The sequence below is a fragment of the Canis aureus genome, chromosome 13, assembly GCF_053574225.1.
Source record: "Canis aureus isolate CA01 chromosome 13, VMU_Caureus_v.1.0, whole genome shotgun sequence".
NCBI lineage: Eukaryota > Metazoa > Chordata > Mammalia > Carnivora > Canidae > Canis > Canis aureus.
In genome coordinates this window covers 31031517-31054010 of record NC_135623.1, presented here as the reverse complement: position 1 = coordinate 31054010, position 22494 = coordinate 31031517, and the positions used below count along the sequence as shown (strand labels likewise).

Sequence of the window (22494 nt, the reverse complement as noted above, 5' to 3'; positions counted from 1 at the left end):
CCAACTTATAAGATTGACTATAAACATTAGTAAGCACTTGGGAAATTGAAAAACACCACAAAAATGCACAGGAACATTATTATGATAAAGGCTCTTTCCTCTTCCATATCTCTAGGAAACCATTAGGTTGATATGCAATATAGCTGTTAACTGCAAACTAGGAGTTTGAGAGTAAATATGCTCTAATATCTTTAAAAGATCAGTTTTTATCAACTTTTAGATAGGTACAATGAGTACATTTTTAAAAAAAAGTTCTAAGCATTATGCCTGGCCCAGAGTAAAAACTCAGTAAACGATATTTGTTATTATCATTTTCAAATTATTATTATTTTTAAAAATTCAAATTGACATACTAATATTCCTTGAAAAAAGGCAAAAAAGAGATTTCTAAAATTTCGATCTAATGAGAAAAATCTTATGAAAAGCTTGAAAAGAATTCAAATTTTTTTTTTACAAATTCCTAATATGTGTCATGAATCATAAGGTAGAGAATAAGACAATTATATGGATATTTGGGGGGTATATTTAACTTGTTTATATGTTCAACCCCATATGGCTATTTCAACTAATGACTAATCAAGTAAATAAGGAAAAAAGTTAAGTACAACAACAATAACAAAATATATGTTTTGGACTATAGGTAAAAAAATAAATAAACTGAATGTTATACCTCGTTTATCTTTGCTTGAACTAAGCCCATCATAAGAACCTAACAGGAATAGCAGTTTTTAGAAATATTTACAGACTGTTTCGTATATTATAAAGAAATGAGACATTAGTACAAGAATACAATGTAGAAGTTTGCTTAAAGATTCAATTTACTCTTTCTGAAAGTTCACTTCACTTTTAAAGTAAACTTATAGAAAATGTATTAATTTGAATATGAAGAGGTGAAAGAAGAGATGTTATTTATTAAAAGCCATCAGATTTTAAGTTCATCAGCAGGTCAAGTATGAAGAATACTTAAACTATCCTGTCCATCTGCTACATTAGAGTAAACATTCCTACTTACCCCTTGGCCAACTGCAACCCGTTCCAAAGCCTTTGGAGAAAAAAATAAGAGACTACTCATGTATTTAGTCTTACCTTATAAGACTTATAAACACACTGTATAAGAGCTTATAAAAGAGACATGTAAAGTATTAATTAAGTGATAACATCTAAGTTTAAACATTTAAAAGTATTACTATCATTAAGGAATGTTAACTGGTTTACTTGTTAGATATAGCTGAAATCATATACTCCTAAAACTAAAGACAATTTACAGATTATCCTATGTAAGTACAATTTTTGCAGCTGCACAAGCTCAATGACAAGGTAAAGTAACTTGCCGCAAGTTGTATAGCTAGTTAGCAAGTGGGCAGGAAGTAGAAACTTGTTCTTTGAACCCTAATTAGCTTTTCCTGCCCTCACACCATGAAGATTTAGTGGAAAAATGAGTTCACTGTATAGAAAGTTGCTTCACAGAAATTGTTTGAAGAAAAAAATTCCAATTTTTCCATTGACTTGAGGCATACTTTCACTGATCATCTAGAACCACAGATGTATGAATATAAGAGAAAGTTATTACATAATTTTCATATTAAATTAAACAGCAACAAGCCCAGAATAAGTTTATTATTGAAGAAAACATTGATTTTCATTTATGGTACTGTTTGTGCTCATTTCAGATTAGATTTTTGTGTTATGGCTTTTGCTAAAAGGCTGAATTGAACAAAGAAACAAGAATTTTTAACAAATTGGTGTTAATAAAAGTATCTGCTTTTAGATAAGTATAACTCGTTAAAAGTAGTCAACACGAGACTACTTTTAGTATGTGTTACTGATAAGGGATTTGAGAAATACAAATGATAAATTATGATGACATAATAAAAGATAACCAGGTAGGTGATAAAAAGTTTCTTATAAACATCAGTATTTTTCTTGGCCAATAAATAAAGATAATGAAGAAAATAAACCAAGTGTTCCTTTCATACTAATCTGAAATATTTTGCAGTTTTATCAGAGTTAAAGTATGTTGACAAGATTGTGCTAATCTAATTAAAATCTTAGCTCTGGTTAGTACCATTAACAATTTATCTCAAAAGTGTCACCAGAAAGGTCTCTTTTTCTCTTTTTAACCCCTGAGGCCTTATTGGTGGAAAAGGTCAGTTATGGAGCAAAAGACAATAAAAATATGTACCAAAAAAATGTTCCTCGGCATCCAATAAAAAAGCCAAAGTAGCCAGGGACTGGGATGGAGCCAAGGAGAGGGGTATTCCATAGGAAGGTGACGTTGGTCAGGAAAAGTTGTTAAGTGCAGTGTGTCGTCTATACATTCTATATTCTGAAATTTATTTTTCAAAAATGCTTTTTTGCTTCTTTGAATGTTTATTTTTATAGCAAATATTTTTGTTTTGTGAATGCAGTATATCCTTTTATCTAAGATATTAATAGTTATTTTACTTTAGTTTATTTTGTACAGTCTCCATTTCTCCAAGTTTCTTTCCTTCTGTTTATCTGACCTTTGTTCTTTCACATGAGACCTTCTTTAAGAGACATCTAGTGATTCTTGGCTGTTTGCTGTTAATTAAAATGAGAATATCATAAAACTGATTAGAAATAATGTGCTTATGAGTGAGGACTGTTAATTGTGGGCTTCATTATAAAGGTCCTGCTTTATTTTATTTTATTTTATTTTATTTTATTTTATTTTTTTATTTTTTTGGTCCTGCTTTATTTTAGAATCTCTGATGTCAAATCATCATTAGGTCTTTTTTCTCAGGCTAGTCAGATTCTTTAATTTCTAGTCTGGATGGTATAACCCTGGCTGCCAGCATTCTTAGGACCAAGTCATTCCAAGAATTACCTGTCCATTCGAACATGACCCTGAACATATATCACTAACGGATATAATGAAAGAACAAGACAATTTCCAAGAAAAGCAATTTAAGAAGATTTACAAAAATTATTTGAGCATAAACTGATTTCTAAAATAATTCTAGGATACATGACCTAGAACACTGGTATACTATTTTTTATATTGCTGTGTAACTGGCATAGAAATAACGGCCATAGGATAATTAATTTATCTTGGGCTTGAACATTAAACACATTATTTAATCAATATATTTATAAATTTCTAACAAAAAAATAACTTACACTTTTTAACTTGCATCTATCCTTTGTAAACTAACATAGCACCATGAACAGAGAATATCACAGGCTAAAGTTATCTAGGTTTAAGGACACTAGCCAAATCAGGCACATTAAAGGTTTTATTTAATTAGACAGCTACTTCATATCGTAGGTGGCTTATTAATTTTTTTCCCATTTTGTAAGAAATTAAGAGACCAAATGATCTACTACAAACACACATAAACACACCACGGAACTATGAATAAAAGCAATGAACTGATTCTGTATTTAATACTTGGTAGTTGATACATTTTATATGAAAATTAAAGTAATTATATATAAAAATTATATATAAAAAGTACAACTATAAATTGTTACCACAATGTGTGTAAAGTAGTAGATAATGTTGGAAGGGCAAGTCATTTTTTTCTCAAAATTTGCAATGCACAAAAGCATTAATAATGATGCTCTGTAAAACTTGGCATTTAATTCATGATATTAGCCAACAATAATAAATTTTGCAACATCTGGATAAAGCCCTTAGTCCAGAAAGAAATATAATCATACCAAACATGCTGACATTCTGGCATTACGACCACAGCACCATCTCTCTTCCTTTAAATACTGGCACATTGGAAATCCCCACTTTTCTTGGGTACTTTCTGCAGAGAGGGAAAAAATATGGATTATTTAAGATTCTTCCTTTTTCAGTTAAAGTAAACAATCTATTGAGAAAGAAAAGCAGTCATTGAGAGTCATATAGTAGTTAAACATAGAGGTAGTAATGTTTAACACTTCATTCCAATCTGTTAATTGAAAGCATATTAATGTTATGAAAGTGGTATTTTCAACAATAGCTGTTTTGTGTTTAAGCTTTTAGGTTTGATATTAACCAATTTGCCAAAACTATCTTTCTAAGATTTAGCAAAAGCAATTTAAAATGGAAGTATTCTTCATGTTCAGTACAACTTAGGAAATAAGTAATGAGATACTGGATATTTACTGCTGACTTGACTTTCTTAAAAAAAAAAAAATTGTTAAATGACATTTGGTAATTTACTGTGGAACAATATTAATTCATCCCTAATAATGATGAAGCCTCAATTTTTTTTCAGCCACTATATTCACTTTCCAGAAAAAGAACAGCTGTATAAGCTCTTCCTTCTTCATTACATGAAAAAGCTGCAATATTTTCGATTGTGATCCAATTTGGCTCAGTTGCATATATGGTTTAAGTAACAACAACAAAATCAACATTCACTGCTTAATCACACATATCTTTTGCCCAACTCACTTACAGAGTTGCATATGCAATTTGCTGATGCTAAAACCCTTACTGCAGAAGTATGAATTACACAGGTATTTTGAAAAGGAAAACACATTTCTTTTTTAAATTGAAGCTTGAAAAATAAGAGCTTAAATTTTATCAAGGCTATGACAATTAAAAAAATACAAAATTTTTATTAGGTTAAAAGTAAAGATAGCATTAGAACCTTTAAAACAAAACAAAAAAAAATGCTTTAAAAGAAAATATTTTTGAAGTAAATTCCACTAAGTAAATTTCTCTGTTATGAAGGATCAGATGACTTTTGATTAAAATAGTTAAAGTTTAAATTTCATGCAGATCATAAGCCTGTGAAAGTGGTTTCTCTCAGTACATAAATTAAGATTTGTAATAGACCTTACTGATAACTAATTGGAAGATAAAGACCTTCCCTTAGGAATATAAATAATACTACTACTAGTGTTTATATAGCACTGTATATTATGAGGCACTATTGTAAATGCCGTTAAGTGTATTTAAGCTTTAGTCTCTACAGCAACTCTATGAAGTAGGTACACTGCTATTCTCATGGTTTAGCTAGGGAAACTAAGCACAGGCAGGTTAAGTAAATTGCCTAAATTGCAAAATCTACCACATAGTGGGGTAGGATTTAAAGGTAGGCAATTTGTCTCCAGAGGCCATGCTCTTAACCACCAAGCTATATAAACAATTTCAATTACAAATGCACAGGACTTGTGGAGTCCTTGAAGCCAATCCAGGTCCCGTGGACCCTTGGACTACTTCTATTTCCAAGATGACTTGAAATAGCAGTTTGAGTTTTTTTTAAGGCTTTACAATTTTACTGAGACATGATTACTACTAAATGAAAGAATTAAGTCAGTTTTTTTTCTTCCTATAACCAAAAAGAGAAATACCTAGATCTTATTGTAAAGGGTAAGGGGCTAGAGAGATAGGTTTATACTATGTTATTCAGAATAAAAAGGTGCTAACTAATAAAATATTTGGATCTTCCCTCATCCATTCTCTTCTTGTTCCTTGTAGACAGGAATAGAGATCAAAGGCATGATGGGATAGTACTGAAGTCCCTAGAAAGACAGTGGTGAAGCTGTGAGTATGTGGTAGGGGGAAGATGGATGGTAATTACTCAGAGGAATACAGAGTTCTGGAATTCGTATTGGTTTCTAGTAATAAAGGGAAGATGAAGGCAGGTCCTACACATAAGACCCTGGGGTACTTCTTGATTTCAGATGATAAAACATGGAAGCCAACAGTAAGGCTGTTGAGCACATGGGGCTGTAGTTAGAAAAATGGAGGCTAGTAAAGGGTGGTCTTACTGCAAACAAAACACAACAAAAAAGATGGTCTTATTGCATGTTCACTAACTTGTGCTGATGAAGATGATGAGTGTAGAGAAGAGCTATGGTGTTCCTAATGGCTCACAAAGCTACTTTTTCCCACCACAAAAACAGCTTACAGAAGAGTACTTTTTGTACATAAAGGAGCTCCCTCTCTAACCTTACGGAACTATGAAGGCAGAAGGGCAGTCTTACTTGATATATATGGCTCCCTGAATCTCTAGCCAAAGCATCTAAGATTCTAGGCCTTATAGATAATAGGAATTGCCAGCCTTGGTTCAGGGTTATGTAAAATAATCCATCAAAGCCTGCCTCCTTTGGACATCTGGTGGTTGTGGAATCTCCTTCAAGTTTTCTGAAGCTACATCAGTTTCCTCTGTGATTGAGGTGATGGTGGCCTCACAGCTCTGCTCATTTTTTGAGTAAGTGCAAACAACTGATACGGAGGCAGGACATCCTCAAACTCAAACAGAGCCTTTCACGTATAGGTTCAATATTATCTTTGGAATCTATTTCACCAGCTTCAGTCTGACTGCAGTGAAGCAGGAGGCTCACTTCTATGTCCTGAATCAAAGTCCCAGAGTTAGCTGTTTCTATAGTTATGTATCAATCTCCTATTTAACTGTGTTCATACATTCAAATCTAGTCAAACTGAACTCTAACCGCCCTTATCAGCTGCTTTTCTCTAGGCTCACTTCCATGCTATCTTTAAATGATAATTTTGGAATAGATGAAGTCTCTTGTTTTTGTTTTTTTCTTCTATCCCATTTCTTCTTTATTGGCTTTAGAAATCCATTAATCTCATAAAAGGAGAGATTCTACTAGTCTTCCTTCCTGTGTTAATAATATTATTATCCCCTGAATTAAGCAAGTTTGAACTTGAGAACTATCTTCTATTATTTTTTTCCTTTAAGCCTCAAGCTCTTATATATACAACCTCTTAATTATACCTCCTTTTCATTTTCAATCTTCATTAGCTCTTGACTGGGTAAATGTTCACCCTTTGTATTAAGAGTAACATTATCTTTCTAAAATAGATACATCTAACCATGTCACTCCAATAGCTCTTGTTTATCTCACTAGCATCTATGAGACCAAACCTAATGGGTATTTTTCTTATTGTGGATTTTCAGGAGGGTCCGATACTCCTTCCTTATAATACTCTCTCCCTCTGGTTCCATGATACCATGCTCTCTTATTTGTGGCCTAACGCTCTTCCTATCCCCTGATAGTTTGTTATTTTCTGTCTACTGGATGTTCATAAGAATTAATCCTATCTCCCTTTAAACTTTTTTGAAGGATTCACGAACTCTAATACTTACAGTTGGTAAATAAATGTATGAAGCAGCTAGATAGAATAAAATAGGTAATAATTTCAACTTGTTTGGTAACCAAGTATCTCATTTGCTCAGGCTTAATGCTATAACACAATCTGGCCATAATATAACTGTCAAAATTGCCCAAAATGAGTCTGAGGGGACTATGAGTGAGAGTCAGTGTGTAACCCCTTCTCTATACTTTCCCTAGTATACCTATATCTTACCTATACCTCAATATATACTAACGACCCATGTATTAATTTCTTTGGGCTACTGTAACAAATTACCACATATTTGGTAGCTTAAAACAGGAAGGTATTCTCTTGCAGTTCTGGAAGCTAGAAGTCTGAAATCAAGGCCACGCTCTCTAGGAAGGCTCCAGGGGAAGAATCCTTTCCTTGCCCCTTCTTAGCTTCTGGCGGTTGCCGGCAACCTTGGCTTGTAGCTGTTCCACTCCAGTTTCTGCCTCTGTTTTCACATGGCTGTCTTTCCTCTGTGTCTCTGTGTATCCTCCCTCTTCTTATAAGGTCACTCACCATTGGAATTAAGGTCCACCCTATTCTAGTATGACCTCACCTCAACTAATTACATCTATAAATACCCTATTTCTAAATGAGGTCACATTCTGAGGTTCCGGGTCGACATGACTTTATGAAAGACACTATTCAACCTGATCCAATTCCTAAATTATGTTTCCAACCTCTTCTCTAAGATCTAATTCTACATCACCAATAGCTTAACTAGTATCTCCAAATAGGTATTTCACTGGCATTTGATAATCAACATGTCCAAAATCTAAATAACTGAATGATACAAAACCAGATATCCTAAAGTTTCCTATTTCCATGACTGGCATAGACATTTATTCATTTACATGAATCAAAAAATTCAGGAATCTTCTCAGATACTTCCTCATACATAGCCTGTTTTAGAAATTCCAGTTTATTTTTCTCCTGAATATTCCTCAAATCCATTCATATTCTCTATTTCCACTATCCCAAACTACCATATGATGAAATTGCTATGAAGGCCTCTTGATTGGCTAACAACACACACTCTTGTTCCTTTTTACCTCAGTTTCAATATTGCAAGGTGATCTTTTAGAATATAAACCTCATCCGTTCATTTCCTGGTTTAACACATCCTTCTTATGCTTTCAGATAGAAAACCAAGAAACAGACTCTTAACTATAGAGAACAAACTGATGGTTACCAGAATGGAGGTGGATTGCGGGCGATGGGTTAAATAGGTGATGAGGATTAGGGAGGGCACTTGTGATGAGCACAGGGCTTATGTGTTCAATCACTAGACTGTATACCTGTATACACTGTAATGTATTACAATGTAATGTAATTACTGTATACATTGTAATGTTAACTGGAATTTAAACAAAAACTTAAAAAAATTAAGACTCTGTTCCTTAATGTGATCTGCTCATGTCTACCTGTCTTCATTTCATATGTTATTCTCTGTTTCAGCCTTTTGTAAAATTTTTAGTTCCCTCAACTGGTAAAATACCTACCTCAAAGCTTTGGAATTTTCTGTTGTAAGCCCTAGATTTCTATACTACACCCCACAATTCTCCTAAATGCATTTCTTTGTAAATAGCCCCTTTGTAAATAAATTCATTTCAAATTATTCTATTTGATGCATACCAAGGCATCTTACTGTTAACTTCCTAACTGATTCTCATTTCACTTAGAATTAGACCTGTAATATCCTATGCAGTTCTACACGCTCAGTATTGTCTAGCCAGAGCTATTGCCTCTCTGAGTTCCTCTCCTTCTATTCTTTCTTACCTTCACTCTGGCTTCTTGCTATTCCTCAAATACGCCAGTTTGTTCCCTTGTGTGGAATGATTTTTCCCCAGTTATTCACTTGGTAACTCAACTACCTTTGCCAAATCTTTGCTAAAATCTCACCTTTTAATGGGGTTTCTCCTGATTCTCTATTTAATTTACTACATAGGTTATTTATTGTTTATTCTCCTCCTCGTGTTCTTTTCCAATGTATTCTTGATCTGAACTTTCGTAACTATTTTCTAACTAGTCTCTCTGTCCCTGATCTAGCTCCATGTCAATCTATTCACTATAATGCCAAAAATTACTACCTTTCAGAAATGCAGATGAGTGTATGCAATTCCTTTGCATTGAACCAATACACAAGAAATGTTTTTATGAAACAAAGCATATCGTGTCTCCCACTGAATAATAATCTGACACTCCAGCATAGCATGTGTGGCTCTCATAATCTGGCCCTAATTTGCTTTTTCAGCCATATTTTCTGTTTCCAACACTCTCACCCTCAACTCACTCTCAGTTATATAGCCACATGGACTTGCTTTATTCAGAACAAGCCACACAGTTTCTGTCTTTATGCCTCTTCTCCACAAAGTTCTCAAAACGTCCTTCCCTACTCATTCAACTTTCTCAATCAAGACCAAACATCACCTCTTTTAGCAAGCTTTTCTTTATCCCTTAGTTATGAAAACTTATTCTCTCTGCTAGTCTTAACAGTATTTGGTTTATACATCCATCATTTATCACTTCTTTCATTCTTTTTTTTTTTTCAAAAATTCAGTCTTAATTGATTAAGGTCTATGAGCTAGGAATATATTATTCTCGGATATGCATCAAAGTTCTCTGTAATTGCTTCTGAATTCTCACCAGGTCCTGAGACTTCCTAAGGGGACAGACAGTGTCTTACTTATATCCTCTAGTGCCTCCAACAAAACTTTGTTGAATTGAATAAAAAGAAATCAGACAGATGAACCAAGATCATATACATGTTCTCATTATATTTTGGGGAAAATATTTTCTTTTTAAATTTCTTTAAACCTAAATGAAATCTGACTGAAATGATTTCATATGGGAAAAACAAACAGGTATTATGCCTTTAGAGATATAAATTTTTGTCATCTAAGTTGATAATCTCAATTTACATTATGCCTTCCTAAATAGAGAGCTTTAGAATATCTTAAATATAACCACAATAACCATGATTAAAATATGGGGTGGGGGGAATAGGAAAAAACAAAGATAAGTGAGTTTTGAAAATCTTTGCTTTAATCACCACATACCTTACCCTCCATTCTCCTGCTTATTAGTTTCTTTTACTGTTTATAACTGACATTACGTACTTATTTATTTTTCGATTGCCTGAAGCCTTCTTATTAGAATATAAGCTTGATAAAGGCAGGGGCTTTGTTTTGTTCAATCCTGTATCCCTAGTACCTAGAAGAGTAACATGACTAGCATGTGACAGGTACCCAACAAACATTTCCTATTAAGAATGAAAAAAATTACAGAATTGTGACAAGTAAACCAAACTAACACTGAGCAAGATTAATATGAATATTTGAAACCACAGCAAATAAATGAAGATATAATTTATATTTCAGAGAGGAGAAACTGACATCCTAAAGATATAGATTCTCTCCATAATGATCTCTAAATTCAATGTATGCCAATTAAAATCCCAACAGACTGTTTTATGGATCTTAACAATCTAATTTAAAAACGATTTGATATATGCATCACCGAAATCAGCTTTTACTTTTAATTTGGTCAGCAGTGTTTATTATGATGCGTACATAATAAAGAAAATGAGATAATTTTAAAATTATTTTTTTCTAAGCACAAAACATTATGTAACTTTTCATACAAATTTGCATTATAAACTACATATACTTTAATTCTAAATGAAAGACTCAAGTAAATTTTTCTATTTAAGCCTTATTAAATGTTTGATGTGATGAACATTTCAATTCTCTCTGAGCAAACTGTCTGGATAAATAAAAGATTTCTTCTCCAAACATTAAAATTGTTCCAAATTGCTAATATTTAATAAGCATTTTTAGTATTAATATCTTCTTCCTTGAAAGATGGTCTATGCTTTTTGCATCCATACTACAAATATGAAATAAAGATGCCTTATTGTTTAACTTTCCTATCTGGAGTTATTCACCAAGTATGCAGTGAAATGTCATGCCATCTAGAATTGCCAATCCCAGACAATGGTTGTGCTACTATCATTAAGCTCTGCTTAAACCTCTTCTTTTGTGAAACTCATTCAGTAATCCTGAACCTGGTCTCTAAAAAGAGTAAAATTGTATCTGTACGTCTTATAGTTGATAGAGCAATGAAAGTATCACTCTTTTAAGAATACATAAATAAGTAAAACCCCTTTGAAAGAGAAAGTACATAAGGTTAGCTAGGAAAACTGAAAAACTAAGAACTTTTGGGGACTTCCTCTACCAGATTTCAAAGGTTCCAATAAACTATACTAATTTAGGCAGAATAGTATCATCAGAGGAATTAACAGATGAAAGGAATAGAAGAGAATTCATAAATACATTACATGATAAAAGTTTCATTTTATCAGTATGCCAAAGCATGGATTATTCAATAAAAGCATTTAAAAATTTAAGATTAGAGCCATTTCTTGAATGATACACACAAAATAAATCCAGATAAATTATGTAATTGGATTAGAGAAAAACTATAAAAGTTAGAGGAGAAGATTATAAAACTAATGTTAATCAATACAGGAGAAGCTAAATCGAATATGATACATCCATTCCAAGGAATACTTTGTACTGTGTAAAACAAATTTATGAAAAGAGCCCCAAGATATATTGCTAAGTAATGGGGCAAAACTATTTTGTTCTTTTTTTTTTTTTAAAATCACAACCTCTTGCTGGTCTTTCTTATCTTCCCAACCTCCTTTGGAATGTCCTTGGGTTCAATCTCTCTGTACTTCTTCATCATTTCTGTTCCTTATGTGATCTCCCTCAGACTTAGTATCTATATGTTAATAACTTATAAATTTCTTATCTTTAACCCAGATTTGTCCTCAGGAATCCAGAATTATCTAATTCATAATGCAACTTCTGCATTTTAATTTCTAAGAGGCATGTCAAACCCAACCTACTCAAAACTGAACAACTTCCCTTTTAATTTTACTCTTTCTGTAGTTATAATCAATTCACTAAATGATAGCTCTATCTTTCTACTATTTTAGGTCAAAAACTTTTGAGTTATGCTTTTTTCATACCTCTGCTGTCAATAATTTCTGCTGATAATACTTTAAAAATATATCCAAAACTTAAACATTTCTTTTTATTTTCCCCTCTGACCTAAACCACCATCATCCCTCACCTGGTTATAGCTCCCCAAAGGATTTCTGTGCTTTTGTTGTTGACTGTGTTTCAGTCATATGGTCTCTTTGGTGTTCCTTGAAAAAAAAGCAAGTAAGCTCCTGCTTTGGGGCTTTTTCCTGCTATTCCCTCAGTTACCCGCTGAAAGTTACTCTTCCTCCAACATAACTGCATGGTTTCTTCCCTCATCTTTCAACTGTCTATGTAAATGTCGTCTTAAAAAGGCCTTCCCTGGCTACTATATATAAAATAGCATCCCTCCTCACTCTTATCCCTCCTACCTCACTTTCACTCACTTTTATTTTTCTCCACAGCACTTATCACCATATGATATACTATATCTATATTAAATGACATACAAGCAGGAACTTTTCTTTTTCCTTCCATCTCTTCAGCTCCCAGAAGAGTACCTGGCACACTATAAACATAATAATAAATATTTTTTGAAAGAATGGATAAATGAATAGATGATTACATTCAGTTTGATTCCTTTTATCAAAAACCCAAGATATCTGTACATATACACATTTGGACAGAAATATGAGAAGGGAGTGTCATTGTGGGTAGTGAAGCTGAACAAAGACTTTTACTTTTTACTGTACATTTGTATGCTGTCAGAATGTTTACTGTTTTCAGTTCACTCAGTTTAATTAATTAAAGCTTCGTATTTTTTTGCATAACACATGTTGGTATCATTTCTATAACGCTTTATGACAATATAGGTAAAATATAGGTTGATAGGTATCCTAGGTATCTAAAAATTGCTCTATTCTCTCGAAATGATTAGAATAAATATGGGTATAAAAATGTAATAACTTAAAAAGATAAAATTTATACATAGCTATCAACAATGATTTAAGTTGTAAAGGAAGTCCTGGAGAAAGATCCTAGAATTCAAGACATTTAAGGAAAATCATAGCACTATGATCATATGTTCATGTTAATTAATTGACACATTATGTAAATACGGGTTGAGTCCCTACTGGTCCTCTTCTTCTGCCTTCACAAGAAACTACCTTTGATTTAAGTCACTAAGATATATATTCCACCTATGGACTTTTTCTATGCAGACTATTCTAAAGCAGTAGAGCTGGTTAGTCAATGGTAAAAGAGCTATTTATTATTTCTCATTTGTTTCTCTCTAGACCATGACACATATAGCCCTATTTATAACATTTTTCTTTTTTTTTCATTTATTTTTTATTGGTGTTCAATTTACCAACATACAGAATAACCCCCAGTGCTCATCACCCATTCACTTCCACCCCCCGCCCTCCTCCCCTTCTACCTCCCCTAGTTTGTTTCCCAGAGTTAGCAGTCTTTACGTTCTGTCTCCCTTTCTGATATTTCCCACACATTTCTTCTCCCTTCCCTTATATTCCCTTTCACTATTTTTTATATTCCCCACATGAATGAGAACATATAATGTTTGTCCTTCTCCGACTGACTTACTTCACTCAGTATAATACCCTCCAGTTCCATCCACGTTGAAGCAAATGGTGGGTATTTGTCATTTCTAATAGCTGAGTAATATTCCATTGTATACATAGACCACGTCTTCTTTATCCACTCATCTTTCGACGGACACCGAGGCTCCTTCCACAGTTTGGCTATTGTGGCCATTGCTGCTATAAACATCAGGGTGTAGGTGTCCCTGCGTTTCATTGCATCTGTATCTTTGGGGTAAATCCCCAACAATGCAATTGCTGGGTCGTAGGGCAGGTCTATTTTTAACTCTTTGAGGAACCTCCACACAGTTTCCAGAGTGGCTGCACCAGTTCACATTCCCACCAACAGTGTAAGAGGGTTCCCTTTTCTCTGCATCCTCTCCAACATTTGTTGTTTCCTGCCTTGTTAATGTTCCCCATTCTCACTGGTGTGAGGTGGTATCTCATTGTGGTTTTGATTTGTATTTCCCTGATGGCAAGTGATGCGGAGCATTTTCTCATGTGCATGTTGGCCATGTCTGTGTCTTCCTCTGTGAGATTTCTCTTCATGTCTTTTGCCCATTTCATGATTGGATTGTTTGTTTCTTTGGTGTTGAGTTTAATAAGTTCTTTATAGATCTTGGAAACTAGCCCTTTATCTGATATGTCATTTGCAAATATCTTCTCCCATTCTGTAGGCTATCTTTTAGTTATGTTGACTGTATCCTTTGCTGTGCAAAAGCTTTTTATCTTGATGAAGTCCCAATAGTTCATTTTTGCTTTTGTTTCTTTTGCCTTCGTGGATGTATCTTGCAAGAAGTTACTGTGGCCGAGTTCAAAAAGGGTGTTGCCTGTGTTCTTCTCTAGGATTTTGATGGGAGTCTTGTCTCACATTTAGATCTTTCATCCATTTTGAGTTTATCTTTGTGTGTGGTGCAAGAGAGTGGTCTAGTTTCATTCTTCTGCATGTGGATGTCCAATTTTCCCAGCACCATTTATTGAAGAGACTGTCTTTCTTCCAGTGGATAGTCTTTCCTCCTTTATCGAATATTAGTTGACCATAAAGTTCAGGGTCCACTTCTGGGTTCTCTATTCTGTTCCATTGATCTATGTGTCTGTTTTTGTGCCAGTACCACACTGTCTTGATGACCACAGCTTTGTAGTACAACCTGAAATCTGGCACTGTGATGCCCCCAGATATGGTTTTCTTTTTTAAAATTCCCCTGGCTATTTGGGGTCTTTTCTGATTCCACACAAATCTTAAAATAATTTGTTCTCTCTGAAGAAAGTCCATGGTATTTTGATAGGGATTGCATTAAACGTGTATATTGCCCTGGGTAACATTGACATTTTCACATTATTAATTCTGCCAATCCATGAGCATGGAATATTTTTCCATCTCTTTGTGTCTTCCTCAATTTCTTTCAGAGGTGTTCTATAGTTTTTAGGGTATAGATCCTTTACATCTTTGGTTAGGTTTATTCCTAGGTGTCTTATGCTTTTGGCAATCAGACAACAAAAAGACATTAAAGGCATTCAAATTGGCAAAGAAGAAGTCAAACTCTCCCTCTTTGCCGATGACATGATACTCTACATAGAAAACCCAAAAGTCTCCACCCCAAGATTGCTAGAACTCATACAGCAATTCGGTAGCGTGGCAGGATACAAAATCAATGCCCAGAAATCAGTGGCATTTCTATACACTAACAACGAGACTGAAGAAAGAGAAACTAAGGAGTCAATCCCATTTACAACATTTTTCTTTCTGCATCTCATTTCCACTTCTAGTTCCACAATATAATCAATGCATTAGTATCTCACTTATCTTTTGGTTAAAAGTGCAGCTAGGAATATAATCTCAAGGGAGAGAATATGTAAATTATAGTATATGTACAACAGAAAATAAACAGCTAGTTAAAAATGTAATCTATTACTTTTATAGAATCATATCTATGATAAAACAGTTTCTTTAAGATTTATTTACTTATTTTAAAGAAAGAGAGCATGTGTGCATGTGTGTGAGTGGGGGGAGGGGCAGAGGGAAAGGGAGAGAATCCTTGAGCAAACTTCCCAATAAGCTCAGGGCTCAATCAATCCTAGTACACTGAAATTATGACCAGAGCCAAAATCAAGAGTCGGCTGCCCAATCGACTGAGCCACCCAGACATCGCCTGAAGCATCATTTCTTAGTAAATCCATCTAGACATTACTGTCTGGCTGTTTTTGTGCATGACTGTAGGAATGGTAAAGTCTCGATGCTGAGAGAAAACGGTGTTGGCCTGGCCACCACTGTGATAGTAGCTCCCCAATTGCTCTCACTGAGCCCAAAAAGTTTCTCCTACCATTCTTAATGAGCTCTTTTCAGAGTCCTTTAACAGTCTTGATAAGAGTTTACACTGAGACATATGCTGAACATCTGAAACATTAAGTCAATGAGACAGTCTTCAGACTAATATTATGGATCATGGTGTGACTTCATTCCAATGAAAATTTTACTCACTGTGCCAGATTGATGATGAAACAAATTTAGACCACTTGCTCATACTTTATTTACCATGGGAAAAAGAAATGTGAGAATACTATATTTATCGCAAAATATTTTTCAAGATCATATGCTTTACAATATACAAACCCAAATTTGTATATAAACCTAGTAAAATGGTGCCTGGTAAAATGGTGGCTCATTCGGGTAAGCATCTGCCTTCCACATGGGTCGTGATCCCAGGGTCCTGGAATCAAACCACATGTCAGGCTCCCCCACTCAGCAGAGAGTCTGCTTCTCCCTCTCCCCTCTATCTCTGCCCTTCCCCCACGCATGTTCTAATAAACAAAATCTTAAAAAAATAAACCTAGCAAAATGTAATTTAGTTTTTTCAAAAGCCCTGTTTTGTATTACTTTGATAGTTAACCTTCTGATAAGAATTTCTATTAGCTTTGATTTCATATTACTCTATATTTGAAACATAACTTATTTCTCTTTACTATTTCTTTTAAGTAGATATTAATTTTCTATTTTAGATTTAATCACATTCTTGACTTCTTTTATTTACCATGAGCACAGGGAGAACTTTTTTTATGCTGAATAAATACAATCTGCATGAGTTTCAGAAACCACTTATATTAGTCATGAGAAATAACGAGGTGCAAACTAAAGAAAAAAAGTAGTAAAATGTATTAAAACTCCATTTAACTACCTCTAGACAGCAAGAAGATGCCCTATGGCAAAAGTAAAATCAGTGCCAATACTCCAGAAAATGTAGAACTGAATGAAGATTAGATACAGCTGTCTATGTGAAGTAATTGTATAAAGACTGCCAAGTACATCTAGAAACCTCTATATTTTTCCCATATTAATTGGCAAGAATTGTTCTGAGACATAAACCCAACTGAATAGTGAGAAGTAATGTGATATTGTAACGAAAGCTTATAAACAGCTGAATCTACAGGGCTGACAGTTAAGTCTACTTATCTGCTATAAGATTACAAGAGCAATACCTTATTTAAGCTGAGTTTGCTCCTCATGGTTTCTGAGTTACTAAAATTACTAAATAAGCTAATAAACTGTTAATATTGATAGTTAAGTAAATGAAAATGTAAATATGCACTTCCCATAAATTATTATTAGGTAATTTTACTTCTTAGAGCCAAATTTTGGGGAAAATAAACTTAAGGCCATTATTATACTTATTTTCAAAACCTCTATATTATCATCCAAATGTAGAATCATGGTAGGAAGGTAGATATCTGTTCATGAAAATCCAATATAATTAAGAAAAGAAGATAATGAAACTAAATCTAAATGTCATAATAAATATAGGTGAGGTTCAGTTGGAACAAAAGGCATATTTTGGAAAGCTACGTTCAAGTCACAGAATCATTACTGGAACTATGAGAAACCTCCAAGGCCACTGAAGTTAGCCCCTTTCTTCTCACTAATTTATAGATGACCCACAAAGGCTACCTGATTTATCCAATGGTGTAGCACTGCAGAGACAGAAGTAAAACTCGAGGTAGTCAAAGCATGTCCTCTTCTAAGTGGTGTTCTTGGACTCCCCTGGGCATTTAAATGTCACCAGCTCTACACTTTCAATGTAACTTATAACTCTAATATAGCACTTATCACATTGAATTACAGCTGTCTTTTGTTATCTGTCTTCCCATCGGGTTATAAATTTTTTTCAGGTGTTTTATCTAGCAAAGTGGTCAGTTAGTAGGTACACAGTTCTGGAGTGTCTTCCAAATCTCTGCATACTCTGGGCTGAATAAATGTTTATTGATATTCTCAATGCCCAAAGCTGTTACTAAATCAGCTCTTATGTTTCTATAACTGTTTCAGAGTCTTCATTTTAATTTCAGGTTAATTTTAAATTAAAAGGAGTTGCTAAAAAAAAAAAAAAAATTCTATGCCCCTAATATCCAGATTCTGGATCAAATATTAATGATTTATAGAAAGGCTAAAAGATTGTTCATTGAAAAGAATATGAAATGTAATCCATCATTTCTATGTAACTTGTTTTTGAAGCTTTATTTTCTTCAAAGAATTGTTTTGAAATATAATCACTTATAGCTTTTTTAATAATAATTTGTTTTTATTTTATCAAATTTTAGGCTAAAACTCTTAGAAAACCATTTCAGTGATGAACAAATGATATAGTAGGCATCATAGCATATAAATACAATAAAACATTTCCTCTTCAATTTTAAGTTTATGAATATAAAAAATCTCTATATGACATTCAGATAAGAAATTATAGTCCTTGTGTGAATAATTGAACTGAAAAAGAAACAAACTTGGAGAGATACAAATACTCTTTCATATCTGTCAAAATAAAGAACTCATTCTTCTACCAAATACATATTTGGTATCTGCTATGTAACAGACATCGTTTGTGATGTTTAACAGATAAGGTGATTTGCAGTTGTTGTTTTTTTTTTTTTCCTGATTTGCAGTTTAAATGAACTTACTTATAACAAACATGAATTCATATTCATTTTAAACTATATATTATAATAGCCAGTGGTGTAGCGAAGCTGGCTCATAATGGCTCCAGAGAAAGCCGAATATGTCATTTCTTCCCATTTCAACACCCAGTGACATCAGGATAGTAGCTTGAAACTGGCCAAGTAGGGTGTATTTACACCATGGAAATCAGAAAACACATACTGGGGGCTTTTCTTCAGGTGCAAAAGGCAGCCATTATAAATTTACCATCAAAATACTAGCTACAACCCATTAATAGGTCATAAAACCAATTTAGTGGATTATGGCCAACATTTTATAAAATGTTAACAGAATGGAATAAAATAATCACATTAGCATGCATTGTGTGTTATAAGATCCAGTACCTTTCAAAAAATGAATATTAATTAACCAAAAAGAAGAAAGAATAAGTAATTTTTTGTGAAATTTCAGTACCAGTTTTATTTATCTATTAATCCGTAATGACATAAAACGTACTTCTTAATTTGGATCTGAGTAAAAAAAAAATGAGCCTGACTGGGTGACGGGCACTGAGGGGGGCACTTGATGGGATGAGCAGTGGGTGTTATGTGATGTTGGCAAATCGAACTCCAATAAAAAAATATACAAAAAAATGTGAAACCACTATTATGATCAAGAGAACCAATACATTCTTCTTTCACAAATTTTACAACCTTTGTGGTCATCATATGATTTGAGGTTAAAGATTACATGCTTTAGAGAGAAATAGAAACTTCATAGTTAATAGGTAAGTATTTAGAAGTTTCTTCTTTCTTCTCAAAGAAAACCAAAGAAGGAATTATAATTTATGATCACAAAGGAATCTGAGTTTGTGTATATTTAAAATTAAATAAGACCTCTGTCTCACCAGGATAGTGTGCTTTCATCATTTTGCTCCAGTGGCCTCTGGAATGTAAACCTTCTTTAACCTTCTGTTTCTTACCTTTGCTGAGAAGGGCAAAGCCAGCTCAGTACCTTAAGAATTCCCAAACTACTTAATAATATCTCTTCTCAAGATGTCTCATCAAACACTTTTGTTTTTAAGTTTTAACCAGTACTGAATCAGTTTTTTCTTAAAATTTCCTTTATTGAGTACTTGCTATATATCACATATTTTGGTGACTGTTAGGCATTAAAAGAAAAATTTTAAAGATAAACTTTCTGTTTTTTTTTTTTTTTTTTTTTAAATTTTATTTTTTTAATTTTTTATATATTTTTTTATTTATGATAGTCACAGAGAGAGAGAGAGAGACAGAGACAGGCAGAGGGAGAAGCAGGCTCCATGCACCGGGAGCCCGATGTGGGATTCGATCCCGGGTCTCCGGGATCACGCCCTGGGCCAAAGGCAGGCGCCAAACCGCTGCGCCACCCAGGGATCCTAAACTTTCTGTTTTAAAGTTGTCAGAGTCTACACCAAGAAATTAATACTAAAGCATTCTGAAGACATTAAACCTAAACCATTAATTTAATAACGATTAAATTATGTGGTAGGTGCCAAAGCAAAAGAGCACTCGAAGAGATCACTGCCCCTCTCTTTTTAGAGAATTAGTGCTCTCATTTTACTCAGTCCTCAAAATCAGTACACAACCTAGAGGAAACAGTAAAGAAAGCAGAAAGAAAGGAGGAGAGGTGGGGGAGGATAAGAAAAAGTATTTTGCAGACATAGCTTAACACCTGTACCCTTTGCTGGCCTCACCAAGGAGGCTGAAAAGTCAAATAGTCACTTTTACAGACTCCTTTACAGCCAGAAGTTACTTTGTGAAATATGTGTGGGCAAGAAGACATGAAACAATTCTGAGAAATTTCTGGACAGATATTTTTCACCCTCTTGGACAGAGCCTGGACAGAGGGGCGAATGCTTGAGGAGAAAGTCTCTAACTCACTTTTTTTTTTTTTTAAGATTTTATTTATTTATTCATGAGAGACACAGGCAGAGACACAGGCAGAGGGAGGAGGAGGCGTCAGGCAGGGAGCCCGATGTGGGACTTGATCCCCGGTCTCCAGGATCAGGCCCTAGGCTGAGCCACCTGGGCTGCCCTCTAACTCACTTTTGATGAAGACATAATGTCTATAACTACAGCCCTGAGAATCCAGGGCCCTGATGTCACAGAATCAGTGAATCAACCCTAGAACTGCTACTCCTGACTTCTGTTTATGTGAGGAAATTAAGGACTTTGTTGTTTTTGCCACTGTTGGGTGAACTTGCTATTATTTACAGCCAAAAGTATTTTAAAACTCAGGTTCTGGCTGAGATTCTAGGTATGGTTAACCACTGTTTTCTTTCTTTCCAAGATGAGTCTCTTCAGAAGCCACATGCCTCCTACATTATGGCAAAACTCATCCTGAAATTGTCTCAGTCTCCCTTCTCTCAAGGCCCATGTGGCCCACGCAAATAGAAAATGAATAGAAAAATAGAAAAAGCTAATTACGTGGTATAGACCATAAAACCAAAAAAGAAAGGCAAAATCAAAGCAGGATATAGCTATTAAAATCATGCCAATTTAATAAAATAGTAATTCTAGCAAATAAAGCATGATATTTAACATAAAAAGAAAGCTTATAGAATGTGGGAGATGACACATTTATCTCATATTAAATACCTATATTCATTGAACCTTAACACAAAATAGAGATGTTTAAGGATAATGCTGCTCCTAAAAACAAAAGGTATTTCTATATAAGCTTGGCCACTCAGAGACCCCTCACCCTTTTCATATTCCAGAGAAGGAAAATAGCACCATGTCACTCTATTTGACTGCGAACAAGTTATAGGGTACACAACTGAAGAGAGAGAAGCAGAAATTAGGAAACTGTCCTAACCCTGTATGAGTGAGGAAAGATTTACCAATCTCCAAACTGTCTTGATCGCCACCAGTGTCAATATCCCTCCCTAGTTTCCAAACTCAAACTAACCAAGCTTTTCCATTTTTAAGGATTGATATTCTTAAAAAGAGGTGAGGACCAGAATTTGTCTTCAGTTCTGTACTTGGACTCTCCTCTATATTTAGGAAGAACTAGCATTTGTGTATCCCCTGAGCTTCCCCTATTTGTCTCACTTTTTACACAGAAGATCTACCTAAGCCTTTGCCTCAGGTTCTGGTTTAGATTCTCGGACTCCAATAAAAGCCAGAAATTAATCCAAAACTAATATACTGGGTTTTAGCCCTGATGTTTTTAAAATTAACAGAATCTCTCCAGAAGGCCAAATCCTATCTCTCTGTCTCAATTTCTGACAGATGCTTTAAGAGTGTGACTCTAGAACCAGACTGGTTGGGCTAAAATTCTAACTCCTTTACTTATTAACTGTATGATCTTAAGCAGGTTACTTAACCGCCATGCCATTCAGTATTCTCACCTGAAATGGCCAGTATAATAATAGTGTTACCTGATAGTGGTGTTATGAAGAATAATGAAAATGGGAATGGTAACATTATTACCTCATAGGAGAGATGAAGACAAAAAGAGTCAATACTAGTAACGTACCTAGAATAATGCTTCACATATAGTAATGATACTATATAGATGATAGATGTCAACTCACACGTGATGGGAACTGGTCTTTCTTTAATTTATTTGAGAGAGAGAGGGCACACATGAGAGAGCACAAGTGAGCAGGGGGAGGGCACAGGGAGATGGAGAAGCAGGCTCCCCACTGAGCAGGAAGCACCACACAGGGCTCAATTCCAGGACCTTGGGACCAGGACCTGAGCAGAAGACAGACGCTTAACCAAGTGAACCACCCAGGTGCCCCTAGAGTTTGCCTTCTGAATACTATTAGGGAACCAGCTACCTGATTTGGGGTAAATACTTCCACTGAATTAGTTCCCCTAGCCTTGGTCCCACAGATTCTGG

At 34.4% G+C, this 22494-nt stretch overlaps 1 protein-coding gene across 16 annotated transcripts in view; it reads right to left on the bottom strand.

Annotated features, from left to right (window-relative positions):
- METTL25 (methyltransferase like 25) overlaps positions 1 to 22494 on the bottom strand; it is a 130151-nt gene that overhangs the window by 61956 nt on the left and 45701 nt on the right. For all 16 annotated transcript variants that reach the window (XR_013350592.1, XR_013350593.1, XR_013350591.1 and 13 more), the window contains 2 exons: positions 3685 to 3779; positions 1013 to 1042 (listed from right to left, as the gene is read on the bottom strand). Coding sequence is in view for 2 of the 16 variants with exons in the window: in XM_077845660.1 (XP_077701786.1) it covers positions 1013 to 1042; positions 3685 to 3779 (125 nt within the window). In the remaining 14 variants the exon portion in view is untranslated. The remainder of the gene's footprint in view (positions 1 to 1012; positions 1043 to 3684; positions 3780 to 22494) is intronic.